Below are 15,115 nucleotides of genomic sequence, written 5' to 3'. Positions count from 1 at the left end.
CTTATGAATATTTAGCTTGTACCATGGTACAGGCTTATGAATTTTAACTCCTTCCATGTTACAAGCTTAAACTGCATAAGTCAATACCATGGTCGAAGCTAAAAACTCATAAGTCTGTATCATGGTACAAGCTTAAAATTCATAAGCTTGTACCATGGTACAAGCTAAAAATGAGTTTCTAAAAAAAATTCCGGATAAAAAAAAAATCTTGTGAAAACTCGGCCATTTTGTCGCCTATGACGTGATGCTAGTGGTCGGCGATGGTGGTTAGATTTGGGGCGGGTATGTGGGTAAATGTTGAATAAGGAGGGTAAATAAAGAAGGCTATATGGGTAAATGAGTAGGGCGATTTTGAGTAATATGGGACGGTAAATAGTAAGCCCCTTTATTTACGGGATCTCTTGTGATTGTGCCAACTTTAAATGACAGTTCCTCCTTAATGGCTACGGCTACGTGTTGACTTTTCTATTCAATACACAACTTTGATCATTACAAGAAGAAATAAAGTGTTGGATTTTAAATAAGACTAACGTTTGAACACATAGATACTATAATTAAATTCAACCATATTTTACATAGTAACATTTATCTACGAAGTATATAGCAAAAAAAAAAAACAAAAAAAAAACCCAATAATCTCTTAACTTAGTGATTATAATTTCAGGTATATGTATAATAGGTCACATGATCGAATCTCCCATCCCTATAATTTAGTCCGATATGGCTACATTTATGTGTATATAAATAAACAAATGAAGCAACATGATGTTGCAAACAAATCATTCTACATACAAGATACAACAAAGGGGATGAATCAATAGATTTTTGAGAAATTGAAATACAAAATACCAAGCAATGGCTAAATTTGTCCCAAGGCTCCCAACCATCATCCTGTTTGTTGTGACTCTTGGTCTGCTTTTGGTGAATGCGGCTTCTATAGGTAATGAAGTTTTTTGATACAATTTATACTATTCCCAAACACGATTTGATTAATTTTGATGATTTATACTACATATTTCAGTTATATAGATTTTGTTAAATCCGTCTCAACATATTTTGTCAAAACGTTAAATTTTTTGACTTTTACTTGTACTTCGTATGTAATAAAAGATGGAGTACTACTTATTGAACTTATGTATTGTCAAATATTAAAGTCAAAATGTTATAATTAAAAAGAAATGAAAATATTATTTACGTTCTTTCTTTTGGTGAAAGAGAGGGTAGAAACTCCAATTTGTTACGTTCTTTCTTTGAAAATTGTAAGAAAAAATGACGAGGAAGTTTGATCATTAATTGTTAGGAATAGTACGAGATAATATCTAGACAAAGCACACACAATATGAATAACGTGGTATACCCACGTCCTAACTTGTATTATTAATCAAAACCGTTATTAACAATACAATCAATCAATCTCACAAGTGTTTCTCTCAAACTATGCAGATGTATGTCCGGAACCAAGTGAGAATTTCCGAGAATCACGAGAATGTAGCAACCACAAGTGTTGGCTTTTGCAAAGATGGAGCCTCCTTGTTTGACCCTCCTGCTTATATTGAATGCTTGAAGAGCATTCTGCGTCCAACAAGAATTGATCATTGCCTAAAGCCCAAGATGGACCTAACTAATAATACACCAGCTCAACATTCATTTCAACGTTGTGTTAGAACTTCACTACCTGCATTTCTCCTTCGTCATGACCCTTGCAGTACATTGTACGTACCGCGGGAAGTTAGGATCATCGGGCAGGGCACGTGCATCTGCGCTGCCATCTGCTAAACTAGTCTTGTATGCACGCGAATATGAGAAACAGATTTGTGTTATTACATTTAAACCTGAAATAACATGTAAAAAATATAATATAAATGCGATGCCCCGCGAATATAAAAAACATATAAGTTAGATAAAGACGAACGCATATAAACAGATTAGTTAAAATGGTAAGAATTTATTTAAGGATCTAGATTGATTAAAATGCTTTTTTAGGCTTTTCCTATTGGGTAGGTTGTCATTATATTTTCTATTCTATAAGTGTGGAGGGTATTTTAGTAATCCAATGGGGACACCAAAAGTGAATTTACTAAAATAACCCCATCTCTTCACTTATCTAATAGAGATTTCTCATCTCGATTATTCGCAATTTGAATTATACACCCGTCCACCCCGATGAACATTTATTTTGACTGGGAACACTTGTTTTATACCCAATGTACATGTAGAATGATTTCAATGTACTCGTATAAGTGGAACATTTTATTACTCCCTCCTTTTCTTTTTGTTTGTTACGTTTGGACTTTTACACGTTTATTAACGTAAAATAAATATATATTTTTTAATTATTTTAAATGTTTTAGATTCCATCATTAATCCTGATTTCATTTTTTCAAAATCTGACATTTAATGTCTCTCTGAATATAGTGCAAATCAGCTTTTATTTTTTAATAAGAAAAAACCAAGTAAAACTTCAATCCACCCTAATCATTACAACAACCAATAAGATTGTTTTATTTTTGTCAAAATTAACCAATAATGGAAAAGCACACAGATTGCTAACTTAACATACTTGGGAAATTGTAAAGAAATTTAATGAGTTGAAAAAATTGGACAAATTGAAATTAAAAGATGGCACAAAAAATAACACTGTAAGAGCAACTCCAATAGTGAGCAACTAGATGTTGTGGCTAAGTTTGCCACATCAAATTTTTAGCTACAATTGATTAAAATTATAAATTTTCACATTGGTGGGCTACAATACTTTGTAGCTCCCCATAATATTTAATTTAAATATATTTTTATGAGCTACGTAGCCCAAAAATGCTACAAGGTTAACCGCGGCTTATATCCTTGTTGTACCAATGGTGGACTACATGCTTATATGCTCGTTTTTTTTTTGTGAACATGTCATTTTTTAACCATTGAAGTTGCTCTAATAAATTTATAAAATGAAAGATTTTCTCCACGTACCAAACATTGTGAAAAGCCTTAACAAGAATACGTAACCTAAAAAAAAAAGAAAGGAAGTGCTCTGTATTTCTATTCGCCGGAAAATTGCCTCACCCTCCATCTCAACTTTGGCACCAATCCTAAGGTATAAATGTATAATTCATCCCAATACTAAACCAAACATTAAGAATCAAGTTTGAAACCCTAGACAGAGAAAAACCAATGGAGAAACCAAATCCAGCAGCAAACCGCTCATCATCTACTGTCTAATCTCTCCCCCATTTTCGCCGATTCCTCTGTTTTCTCGAGATATTTTTATCTCCTCATTTTATTTTTACGGAGTAACATTTTTTACGAGATTGTATAAAATTGCATGTTCTTATCTTAATTTTTTGTTTTGTTGGGTAAAATGTTGGGCAAATTGGGTGAATTGCGAATGAAATATGGACTAACTTTGACAAAATCAGTTAATTTTGCAGTTTAGGGTTTTAATTTTTTGAATTCCGTCCAAATAATTTCGTTTGTTTATGCAATTAAGCAAGTCCAATTTCTTTAATTGCTTCTGAATCGGCAAAGCTTATTGTTTTCTTGCATTATTCTCAAAAATTCAAGTTAATTGATCAGCTTTGCTTTATTTCAGATTTTCAGTCCATAATTTCATTTTCTTTTTGGTAAGCAAGTAAGAATTTTATTGCAATCCAAACACCCAAGTTTAATGCAGCAAAAAAACCAGGAAAAACCTTAGTGACATATGCTGTCAAATCAAATTTTATCCTCAGCACTAATCCTAGAATTTACAAATGTAATTCTATATCTAATATCCCTCTATAAATTTTTTACAAAGTTATCTACACCCTTCAAATATTGATCCCCAAAAACAGTGTTCCTGTTTTTCCATAGCTGGTAAATCAAAGCTGCAACAAGATTTGAAGACACTTTTCCTGAATTTTGAGCATTATACTCTCCTCAATCCTCATGCATCTGACCAGACCATTTAGGTTCTTGAACTTGTACCTGAACCCATCCAGGTTTGCACAGCTTCAATACATTTCTTGCTATAAACACAATCAAAGAAGATGATTGTAAGACTCATCTGCAACTCCACACAGTAAGCACAACTTATCAGAAGTCATGCCAAACTGTAAGAGTCTATCCTTTGTCTTCAACCTCTGCCTTAAAGCTAACCAGGCAATAAATTTGTGCTTATGAATGGCATTTCTCTCCCAGACCCAACTTCATCTCTCTCGTGTAGGCTTTAGTTCCTCGTACATTTTCTTGTTGAATACTTGTATCCCTGCCCCAACAGAGCAGGTGTACAAACATAATTTAGGGTTTTTGGGGGGTTTCACAATAATGATTAATCAACACTAGTTGATTGAAGAATTTTATAAAATGGGACGACCTCGTAGTCTATATAGGCGCTTCTCAAAAATAATCTTGATTGCGCTTTGCCAGTGTTGATTTTAGCATTGAATCATTTGGGTGTTTGTTCTGTTATACGAAGTAATATTTATATTAATTGAATTTGTTGGAGACATTTGGAGTTATAAGAATGGTTAGGTTTTCTGATTAAGCTCCCTGGGTTATTGTAATTCTTCAATTCTAGTAGATATAGACCATACAAGAACCAAGTACAGAAGAAGCCATGACACTCAAGGAGATATACTTAGTGATTTGCCAAGGGATGTGATACATGAAATATGTGAACGCTTACCCCTCCTGGATGCTGCACGGATGTCTGTTCTCTCTCACAAGTGGCTAGACATTTGGACTTCAACCCCGCATCTTGTTTTTGATTATGTATTTTTTTATAGTGTTCTTAAAGGAGAAGCTCAGGAGACTAAGTATGGCAGTATTGTGAGCAAAATTCTGTTTCAACACGAAGGTCCTATTCACAAGTTTTCGTTGTTTGTTCCTCCATTAAAATCCTGCCTAGATGTTGCTCAATGGATTTCACATCTGTCAAGAAATGGTCTTAGGGAATTCAGACTTTCTAATCTATGCGATGCTCGTCTTAAGTTGAACTTAAGTGGTGACTTGGAAAAGTTGACACTTAATATCAGAGGCTTTCAGTTAATATCAGAGGCTTTCCAAAGCTGACAAGCCTTGAGTTTGACAGTGTCTTTTTAACATTCAAGACTTTTAAAGATCTGATTGACAACTCCCCACTATTACAAAATTTAGTTTTGAAAAGCTTTACTGGTATGGAGAAGAGCAACATAGTTATTGATGCGCCTAACCTCCGACACTTGATTGAGTTTTTGCTTGCCTGCTCCCCTGTGCTTGAGAAATTATTCGTATATTCACGCTACCTCGACCAGACCTCTCAATTAAGGATGTTAATGCAATTAAACCGGTTACGTAGAGCATCACGACTGGTGGAAGTCATCTGGCCAGAGAACATGTTGCCAAAACAGGTTACCACCTCATCTTCTACTTCAGGTTCGTCTTCCGAAACCTTTCAAGAATCTAGTGACTCAGAATAGTTTCTGGTTTTGTAAGTGAATCAATGATCATTTGAGGTAATGCTTAAGCTGTATATATTTGAATTATTATTATTGTTATTGTTATTGTTAAAAAGTACCATTTCGTTAAAAAGAGTACCGTTCCGTTAAAAAATCTTCAAAAAAACACTACCATTTCATTAAAAAAAAAGTACCATTTCTCTTTAAAAACATACCTTCTTTGAAAGAAAATACCATTGTAAGCAATAGGTGCATGTGTTGTTTACTGAACGATCTCATTTTCCCTCCAAAAGTATTTTCATTTCTATTTACCTTTACTTTTCTGCGTTATGTTAGCAAACAAATAACGGATAGCCGCAAAGACTTCCTCCATGCAAAACAGTCACACTGATGCCAATGACTAAAATGTCTAAGAAAACATTGTTCCAAATTCTGTGAATGAAGCTCAAACTTTCAACTCTATATACTCTATAACTTTATTAGTTTGGTAGTATTATGAGCAAAATTCATTGTTTCCTTTATTTGATGCATTTCATTAAATCTCAGGGGCATTTATACTAATATTTTGAAATAGGATGATTTACATGTCACGTGTCATCCTCTCCCTTTATTTTTTCTCTTTCATTCACTTTTATGAGCTAACATTCCAACTTCAATTGAACATTTTATATTAAACTTCATTCTCGTCTTTTAGTGTTGTTTCTATATTGTGATTTTTCATTCTTTCTCTCTTTTGTTACATGAAAATGTGACAATTGTACTTTGTTGGATTGTCTTAGATTCCAAAAGATACTAACATTTCAAAAACAGATGGAGTATTTTTTTATTAATAAATAAACTCGTGCTTCACACGGCTAAAAACTAGTTTAATGAAAAAAAACTGAAGCTTAAATTACAAACTTCCTTTGAGGTGTGTAAAGAATTCTTGTACTAGTAGTTACACACCATTATTGTCTTCACTATTTAAAGTTAAGAACATAAAGAGATGAAGAGGGTAGTAACAAATGTAACGAAGGATACGGTTTGTAGAAGAGAAAGGGAAACAAAGTGGCAAGAAAATGGTTAAATGGGCGAAGAGAAAGACCGTTCCCATGATTAACACAGAAGATGCTAACCAATTAAGGTTGCTAACAACTAGATAAACTGCTGCAGTAAAAGCCAATGACATCATTACCAGACTTACTCCAAGTAAAGGAATTGCTAACTGAAGAGCAGTTAAAACCAAATTGAGATCACCCAATTGTGCCCAAATAAGACAAACAGCGACCAATATAGAACTGTACATGGCTATTGTGTCGCTGAAAATGAATACATGAAAAGCTCTTCTTTGTAACATTGTTGCTATTCCTTGATCTTCTTTAGAGTTGTTATAACCTCCAGGAATTGTAAAACCAGCTGTGAAGGTTACAGTTGCAAAAAGGGTAGCAACTAATAGGAGTGTGTTTACTCTGTCTTTGTAGTAATTTGTGTGTGTTCCTTCTGTTGTTGTGTTTGATTGAGTTGGATCTTTCGAAGGTATTTTGAGGGTACCTGTTCTGGTTGCTCGAGGTGCATTAGCAGCTTTCAGTGCTGTCAATGTCAAACCCTGCAAAAACTCGAAAAGATCTCAATGTGTATTTTCAAAATGTCAACTTTTATAATTTTTGCATAAAGAGAATTTGAGATGTTGTGCATTGGTATGCGTGAAAGTAATAAACTTTGCGAGTATATATTTACCTTATCAAAGGTGGCTGGTGTTTCCATATAGTACTCAGCTGCATCAAGAGCAGTAAAACCATCATTATTAATTGCCCCTAAATTCACCCTCTTATCCCATGTCATTGTACAAACTATGTTTGGGTGCCAATTCATGGATGCCAAGTGCAAGGGTGTATTCCCACTGTCATCTACCTCGTTTATAAGACTCCCAAGTTTGGAATTCTCAAGAATAAAACAAACGATCTTTCTTTTCCCTAATTCAGCAGCAATATGAAGGATATTCTGACCATTGTGAGTTAGCATTTCTCTTGGATATGGACAATGTAGAAGAAGTTCTTTGACTACTTGTATATGCCCTTGAATAACAGCAATATGGATTGGAAAGAAGCCATTACTTTCTTGTATCAACGAACATTCTATATCTCTTATCAGTAAGTATTGAACTATGTCAACATAACCTACAGATGATGCATGATGAAGTGGTGTCCATCCTTCTTCGTCTGATAAGTTGATGAATGCTGGCTCATTACTAAGTAATATGTCGAGTAATTCTGTTGATTCATTCATTCAAGGTAAAGGTTATGCATTAATGATTATGCAATTAATGATAAAGTGAACAAATCATTTCAAATTGTATTATTTCTAGTGATAACTAGCTAGATTCATTGAAATAACAGAGGAAGTACAAGAATGTAGGGAACTACTCCCTCCGTTTCTTTTTGTTTGTTACGTTTTCCTTTTTGGTGTCCCAAAATGTTCTTTACATTTCCTTTTATATTATCACATAAATGATTTAATATTCTATCAAAATTTGGGTCCAATTATTATTTTAACCAATTAAATGCATTTGGTCATTTAATCTCTCACATTTTTCCATTGGGACATTAACTTTTTCTCATTTTTCCAATACCAGAATTTTGGTAAGAGTGAAAACATTATAAATAAACGTAATTTTCCTTGTTTACATAAAAAAACTTAGAAGAATCTCAATGCACATTAAATAATCGTTAAAACGCGTGTAAAATACCAAACGTAAAAAACAAAAAGAGACGGAGGGAGTAAATAACTAGGTTGAGGCTTGACCACATATTACAATTTACAAGGTTGATAGTGACTCTAATTCTTCTTAAAAAAAAATAGTTAATCCAAAGGTTATCATGTTTTAAGCCGACCGGCCAAAAGTTGTAGGATTAGAATCAGTTTTTCCAAATTTAAAACACAGTGTTTTACTTCCCACGTGTCCACTTCTTGAATTTCTATTTTTTTTTCTTTAATTGATTTAATCTTGAAATCCTAATTTTACTTTGAAAATAAAATAAAATTTGCATGACTCTCCATATGTTTTTCATTAATGGTATTTACATTCATATATAACATCATATTTCATCATTGGTAGAATGCATTGATTATCTTCAACATAAGTGAAAGGAGGAAATAATAACCAACTGAGCTATTAGTGGAATCGAGAGGGAAACTCTAACCAACTGAGCTATTCCCTACTCTCACAAGTTTTATCTTATAAGTTAAATCAACCCATTACCCATGTATTAACCAACCCATCAATTAACCTTAGTGTTTTAACAAGTGCGTTAGCAAAACGGAAAAAAGATGGACAAAATTTGTCAAAATAGGTATAACAACCAAAAAAAAAAAAAAAACTGATTTGTTTGATAATTTTACCTTTGTTCCTTTGTAATATAGCCGGTATAAGAGGCGACTTTCCCGTAAGAATTTTGCCCTTGTACATATTCTGCTGATTTTCCAACATCTTCATATTAGAAAGTATGTCCAGAACATGATTATTATCCCCAGCTTTAACTGCTAAGTACAATGGAGATTCCCTTTCTTTATTCAGGACGAAACACATTGAAGGATCTTGTCTAATCAACGAATTATATATCCCTGTTGTTCTATGTTGATTAATTAAACATTCATGTAAAGCTGTATTCCCTTTTTTGTTCCTCATCTTTACCAGTACCAACGACGTCGTTGTGCTTTCATTCAACAGAATCTGAACGGCGTCGTATCGTCCTGCTTTTACTGCCACGTGTAGTGCAGTATCACCTACTTTGTTTTGTTTAGTAATAAGTTGTGGGAAGTGATTAACAAGCAGTGTCACAATCTTCTCTTGTCCTCCTCTACGATTTCCAATTGAATTGATGTGACCTGCTGCTACGTGTAGTACTGTGTTCTTCAATGGCGTAAGTAAATCCACAATATTTTCAGACGCGATTTCTGTTTGAACTTGAATAAAATGATTAACATCATTCTGGATTGCTGCCAAGTACAGTTTGTGTGGCAAATTTCTATTTTTTCTTCCAGATTTTGGGGGACGTTGATTAGGTTGTGTGCTTGGTGGTGGTGTGCTTGAACTGGAATTATTATTTGGCCGTGTACTAGTGGATGGCCTGGTTGTGGTTGTTCTCCGATCAGATCGCGATCTCATGTATTTGCGGATTCTTCGATTCCATAAAGATCTTAATCCGGTAGATATATCTATCTCCACATCTTTTACTGCCATTTCGATCAAAAACAGACTATTAGATTTTCCCGCGAACCCGGTTTTCTCGTTCCGGGTATACGGTGGATCCTGACCCGACGCCGGAGGTGACGAGCTCTCGATTCTACTTTCCGATGGTCGGAAAATATAGAGTGATGGCTGGAAAAATGTTAGAGTAAGGTGGTTACTTTGGTAAGTGGTGAAGGTCAAGACTCAAGAGTGGGTATAGAGATAACATGTGGGAGACTGGGAATCTAGGCATTTCAATTATAATATTAATAGTACTCCGTAGTAGTTGGAGTAAGGATTTTCAAAAAAGCAACTTTTATTTAATTGCTCGGCCAGGTGGTATGCGTGATTTTCATAAAATCAATTCTCTATGGTCAAATTAAGTGCATCATTTAATAAAATACGGAGAGAGTAACAAGTATATTTAGGGACGGATGGAGTAAGACCCGATAAATCAACTGATTACATACTCCATCACCATGTAATTTACAATGGTGATACTCCTTTTGTCTTATTTTGTTTGCCTCTATTTCTCTTTTGAGTGTTTATTTGAAACAAAAGGTCTTGTGCGCACAAGGTGTACAATAAATTTATTGTACATCAAGATAACTTTTACTCATTTTTGTGTAACTTTAACCTAGTTTTGATTAACTTTTATATTAGTAAAAAAAATTTGATAGATAAATATTTTAAAGTGTTAAATGATTATTTTTATACATTATTAGTGATTTAGAAGAAATAAGTTTTATTAAAATGAAAAAAAAAATTACTTAAAAATAGATAACTTTTACATATATAAGCTTAACTTTTAAGCATTTTGAGTTAACTTTTACTCTGGTGTACAATATTTATTGTACAACCTTTATAAATAAGAATTTGTGTATTTGAAATTACTCCATATTAGTGATAAATTTTCTACTTATCCTCTCCCTATCTCACTTTTTTAAAAAAAAGTCATTTTATCAATTTATATGTAAAATTTTCACTCAATTTTAAATTAAGAGAATTTCAACTGTAGGAAAAAAGAAGAAAAAAAAAACAAAGGAGATAACGACAATTCGTCGCAATCGATGTATGGACTATGGAACAAAGGAAGTCTGAAACCTTTGACTATGAGCAGTGGAAAAGTCTCGGTTGGATTAGTTGGACATACGTTTAATTTTTTTTTTTTTTTTTGAGGGAAGGACATACGTTTACTTTATTCCTAAAGTAAAGTCTTCAAAGGCAACTACGGGACTGCGGAAGCGGATGGATTACACCCTTAATTCTACGGTTTACGATACACGACTTAAAATATAAATATATTTAATTTTATTTGGGTGAAAATTATAAAAGTTAATATTCGTAAAAATATATTAAAACGAATCTAACAAGATCACAAATAAATATATCACGGAGTATTTCTTATATGTTAATGCGAATTAATGGTCAAAGTTTTTAAAATTTAACCTAAAAAATTGAAATGGGAAATTTTTTTAGGGTCGGAGGAAGTGACACATACAGAATACAAAGTACTTTTCACTTTTACAAGAACCACGCCTTTAGCTCAAGATATCTAGACATCTATTAACACAATAACACAATAACACATACCGATAAATTCCTCTTAATCATGGTGCATGAAATTATAACGATTGTTTCCCAAGGTTAACTCGAGTAGCTACCTTCTAACTTCATATCTCGATTGGAAGGTAATTGGCAGAAAGAATATGGGGTTTGAGTTTTGTTATGAGAAATTATAATGGGTAACCTTCATGTTTTACAAATTCTAAAGGTGTGTTTTATTCGTTGCATAAGACTTGAACTTATCTGAACTTAGGCTCTGTTTGACAATACTAACTTAAATGGAGGTGAAACAGATAAATTAGCTGAAACTTATAAGGTATCAATTGAAATTGATAAGGTGCTGAAACTGATAAGGTAGCTGATTAGATAAACTGTGGCTTTTAACCAAATTGGTAAAAAAAGTGGACGTTAAGCGACAAATTGGTAAAAAAAGAGTCCAAGGCGACAATTTGGTAAATTTAAATCACAACGACGACGAGTAAGTCACAAAACACATCGAAATTTAGAAAATCTAATCGTGTGACTTACACGCTCTTAATATTGTTTTTTTCCAATATTTTTCTTCATTTTTCCGCAATTTAATTTTTTGATTAATACTTTTGTAAAAAAAAGAATCGTAATTAATTTCCTCCCCTTTTCCTTCCCTTTCATTTTCACCCACCATTGCTGAAGAATTACTGAGTCAACTCAACAAAAATAAGGGAAGAGTATCATTAACACAAGGATTTGGCGTGGTAAAGGTGAATTTCGGGGTTAATTTCTTGCTTTTGTCTTTTCAAATGCCAATTTTTAATGGTGGTTGATGTTTGATTATGACTGGTTGGTTATGAAAATTGGTCGCTTGTAATCAAAATTTCAGGATTTAAGATTTTGATTACTAGCTTGATTGTAAAAATTGCGGTTTAAAAATTAGTGTTATTATAATTATGCTTGTTTAATTGATGAAATTAGGTTTAAAATGCAGGGTTTATACTATGCTTATTTGATTAGTGAAATATGGGTTTGATAATTAGTATTCCATTGAAGTTACAATTGAAATTAATTAATTAGTACCAATTTGATGAATAAACTAATAATTTCAATAAAGATTCAGTAGGAATATTATCACTGATGTTGTGGTCCCTAGTATCATCATTATTAGGGCACTTCACAAAAATGGAAGAGAAGGAGAAGAGAGAGAAAATAAAGAGAAGGAGAAGGGGAGGAAATTAATTATGATTTTTTTTTTACAAAAGTATTAATCATAAAATTAAATTGCAGGAAAATGAAGAAAAAATTTGGAAAAAACAATATTAAGAGCGTGTGAGTCACGCGATTAGGTTTCTAAATTCCGATTAGTTTTGTGACTTATTCGTCGCCGTTGTGATTTAAATTTACCAAATTGTCGCCTGAATCACTTTTTTTTTACCAAATTGTCGCCTGAGACAGTATTTTTTACCAATTTGTCGCTTAACGTTCACTTTTTTTACCAATTTGGTTAAAAGGCCGATAAATTGTCTGGAAAAATTGATTGTTTAAGCAAATAGTGAGGAAATTTGGTCCATCATGGAACTAGATTCACAACTATGATTATTCTCCTAAAGGGAGGATTTGGTTCGTATGGAAACATCAAGAGATCACTGTTAGTTCTATGTCTATTTTTTTTTTTTTTTTGGTGTTAGCACCCGTTTTATCCTTAGGGTTAATCCGGATTCGGGGCGAGTTCTGGGTGGATAGGTTCCATTCCCCTCCCAATTGTTGTTGCGGGGGATACGAGTTCTCCCAACCAAGTTCAGCCCCAATCACCACTGAACCAACAAACAATTGGTACAGGATATTTATTGCTTAATTACTGATAGGGTTAACAATGTTGATTTGTAGTGCACTGTCGTGTACGGGTTACGTTCTGTTGAAGACAGAAAACCTTTGTGGAACTGGTTTGGCTGCCTCCATCACATCTCTGGCCTTGGATCACCGTAGGAGATTTCAACTCAGTCTTGTATGTTGCCGATAAGATTCAAGGGAATCCCGTTACAGATACTGAAACTACAAGTTTCATGAATCTTCTCGATACTACTAACTTAATTAGCTGAGTTGAATAGCTTTGGTCATTTCCTGTTTCCTGTTTTCAATTAATAATTTTGAAAGTCCAATGATTTAAATTGAATCATTAAAGAAGTGATAAAGACTTAACGTTAACCACTAGCCCAATACTTAATTGACTGGTTATACCCGTGTTGTTTGGTTGACATGAAAAATTACGGAAATTCTGACTTTCTACGAAGTGGAAGATTATACCCCGTACTCCGTAACATTATTTGGTTGACAAAAATATGGGAACTCAAAACATCCTAGGAAGTTACAGTTGTCACAAAATGTACGAAGTTGTTTACCCAGGCAGTAGGCACCCTATGTAAGTGAGACTTTAATTTCTAAGTTCAACCAAATAACATTTTTCATTTTCTAAGGGATACTTATATAGTTATATGAAGTACTCCGTATATGCGAAAAACTTATTTCTAAAGTTAAGCACTAAAAGTCGTCCTATTGTTTTACACATCTACTTTTATTTAATCCTTACTTTCATCTCATTTTACCTAATAAAAAACTTATGCATTTTGAGCTCCTGCCGTGATATGAGTTTAAACGGAGAAAGTCAATGCCATAGTACAAACTTAAAATTCATAAGTCTTTACATTTTCCCGGATAAATTATTTCAAATTCAACAACAAATAAAACCCCCTAATAACATATATGTTTGTATATTAAGCTCCTACAGTGACATACACTTATGTATCTTGAGCCCTTGTTATGGTACAAGACTACAAGCCCAAAATGCATAAGTTATACCATGATACAAGCTTAAAATGCAAAAATCTCTACTTTTCTTTTTCCAGGTTTAATTATTTTAAATTTAACAAGAAACCAAACCTTTTACGGCTCTTTTGGTAGCGGGTAATAAATGATGGGAATTGAATTAGAATGAATCTAAGTGTTTTTGGACAAGAAAATTTTGTCTCTAACTAGGTAGTTTTCTTCATAAATTTGCATTCTCACCAAATACCACTTCTCAAATGTTAATGGATGGTAATGGAAATTTATAAAGAAAAATAGATAATTTTGAGTAAATTAGCATTACCATGAGAATGAATATTGATTTTCCTTACAAATTTAAATACATATAGGCGCCACCTGTCAATTGGTACATGTAGGCGCCATGTAGGCTATGCGTCGTCGAAATATTTTTGCTATCAATGCAATATTTTTACTACGAAAATATGTAAATAAGGTAGTTGATATAAATAAGGAATCAAATAAGAATATTAAGATTTTCCTACATTTTTTTTGAAACATGTATAGTAGGTTATACTTCGTACTACATAAGTTAAATATTTTAGTTTCCAATTTAAATCATGACACATAAGCATGTCATGTCATCATTGTGATACGGCTTAAAGGTCGCATGTTGCGACCTTTACCATTTTCGTTAAGTTAATACCATGACATAGATTTATGCATTTTGAGCTCCTGCCATGGTAGCTAGGAACTTAATATGCACTTATGTCATTAAGGGGCTTATTTGTTGGTCAATTTGGAAATAATTAATCCGGAAAATATTTTAGAGACTTATGAATTTTGAGCTTCTACCATGGTATAAACTTATGCATTTTGAGCTTCTGCCATGGTACAAGCTTATACTCCGCAATGCAGTCTACACCATGCCACAAACTCAAAAATGCATATGTCACTAGTTTTTGGTGGTGGCCGGTTTGGCGGTGGCCAGAAATATGTTACTCCCTCTATCCCGAAATACTCGCAACGTTTTGACTTGACACATTTGCCAATGCACAACTTTAACCATTAATATCTTTAATTATATATTATAAAAGCTTATAAAATATAATATTTTGAAAATATATATTAAGATAAAACTAACAATATATTATATGCTAACACT

The 15,115-nt window shown here is 33.2% G+C and overlaps 2 protein-coding genes across 2 annotated transcripts; one reads left to right on the top strand and one right to left on the bottom strand.

Moving 5' to 3' along the window:
* The first annotated feature begins 855 nt into the window (after nt 1-855).
* On the top strand, nt 856-5,040 carry LOC110784005 (F-box/FBD/LRR-repeat protein At1g13570-like). Its single transcript, XM_056834476.1, has 2 exons — nt 856-940; nt 4,547-5,040. The coding sequence occupies exons 1-2, from the start codon at nt 856-858 to the stop codon at nt 5,038-5,040; spliced, it is 579 nt and encodes a 192-aa protein (XP_056690454.1).
* A 1,150-nt stretch (nt 5,041-6,190) lies between these two features.
* On the bottom strand, nt 6,191-9,871 carry LOC110783896 (protein ACCELERATED CELL DEATH 6). Its single transcript, XM_021988279.2, has 3 exons — nt 8,784-9,871; nt 7,122-7,654; nt 6,191-6,990 (listed from the first exon to the last, which is right to left on the bottom strand). Exons 1-3 carry the CDS (start codon nt 9,622-9,624, stop codon nt 6,343-6,345), a joined length of 2,022 nt encoding a protein of 673 aa, XP_021843971.2. The 5' UTR covers nt 9,625-9,871; the 3' UTR covers nt 6,191-6,342.
* Nucleotides 9,872-15,115: the final 5,244 nt, after the last annotated feature.

The sequence above is a fragment of the Spinacia oleracea genome, chromosome 1 (assembly GCF_020520425.1).
Source record: "Spinacia oleracea cultivar Varoflay chromosome 1, BTI_SOV_V1, whole genome shotgun sequence".
Lineage (NCBI taxonomy): Eukaryota > Viridiplantae > Streptophyta > Magnoliopsida > Caryophyllales > Amaranthaceae > Spinacia > Spinacia oleracea.
Note: the sequence above shows the minus strand (reverse complement) of the source record. Positions and strands in the feature narration are given on the sequence as shown.

Excerpts from the sequence above, each read along its gene's own strand:
- LOC110784005 (XM_056834476.1), top strand. The coding sequence starts at position 856 with ATGGCTAAATTTGTCCCAAGGCTCCCAACCATCATCCTGTTTGTTGTG. Across the intron at positions 941-4,546 it reads GGTGAATGCGGCTTCTATAG|TAGATATAGACCATACAAGA; the intron begins GTAATGAAGTTT and ends CTTCAATTCTAG.
- LOC110783896 (XM_021988279.2), bottom strand. The coding sequence starts at position 9,624 with ATGGCAGTAAAAGATGTGGAGATAGATATATCTACCGGATTAAGATCT. Across the intron at positions 7,655-8,783 it reads TATATTACAAAGGAACAAAG|AATTACTCGACATATTACTT; the intron begins GTAAAATTATCA and ends ATGAATCAACAG. Across the intron at positions 6,991-7,121 it reads CACCAGCCACCTTTGATAAG|GGTTTGACATTGACAGCACT; the intron begins GTAAATATATAC and ends GAGTTTTTGCAG.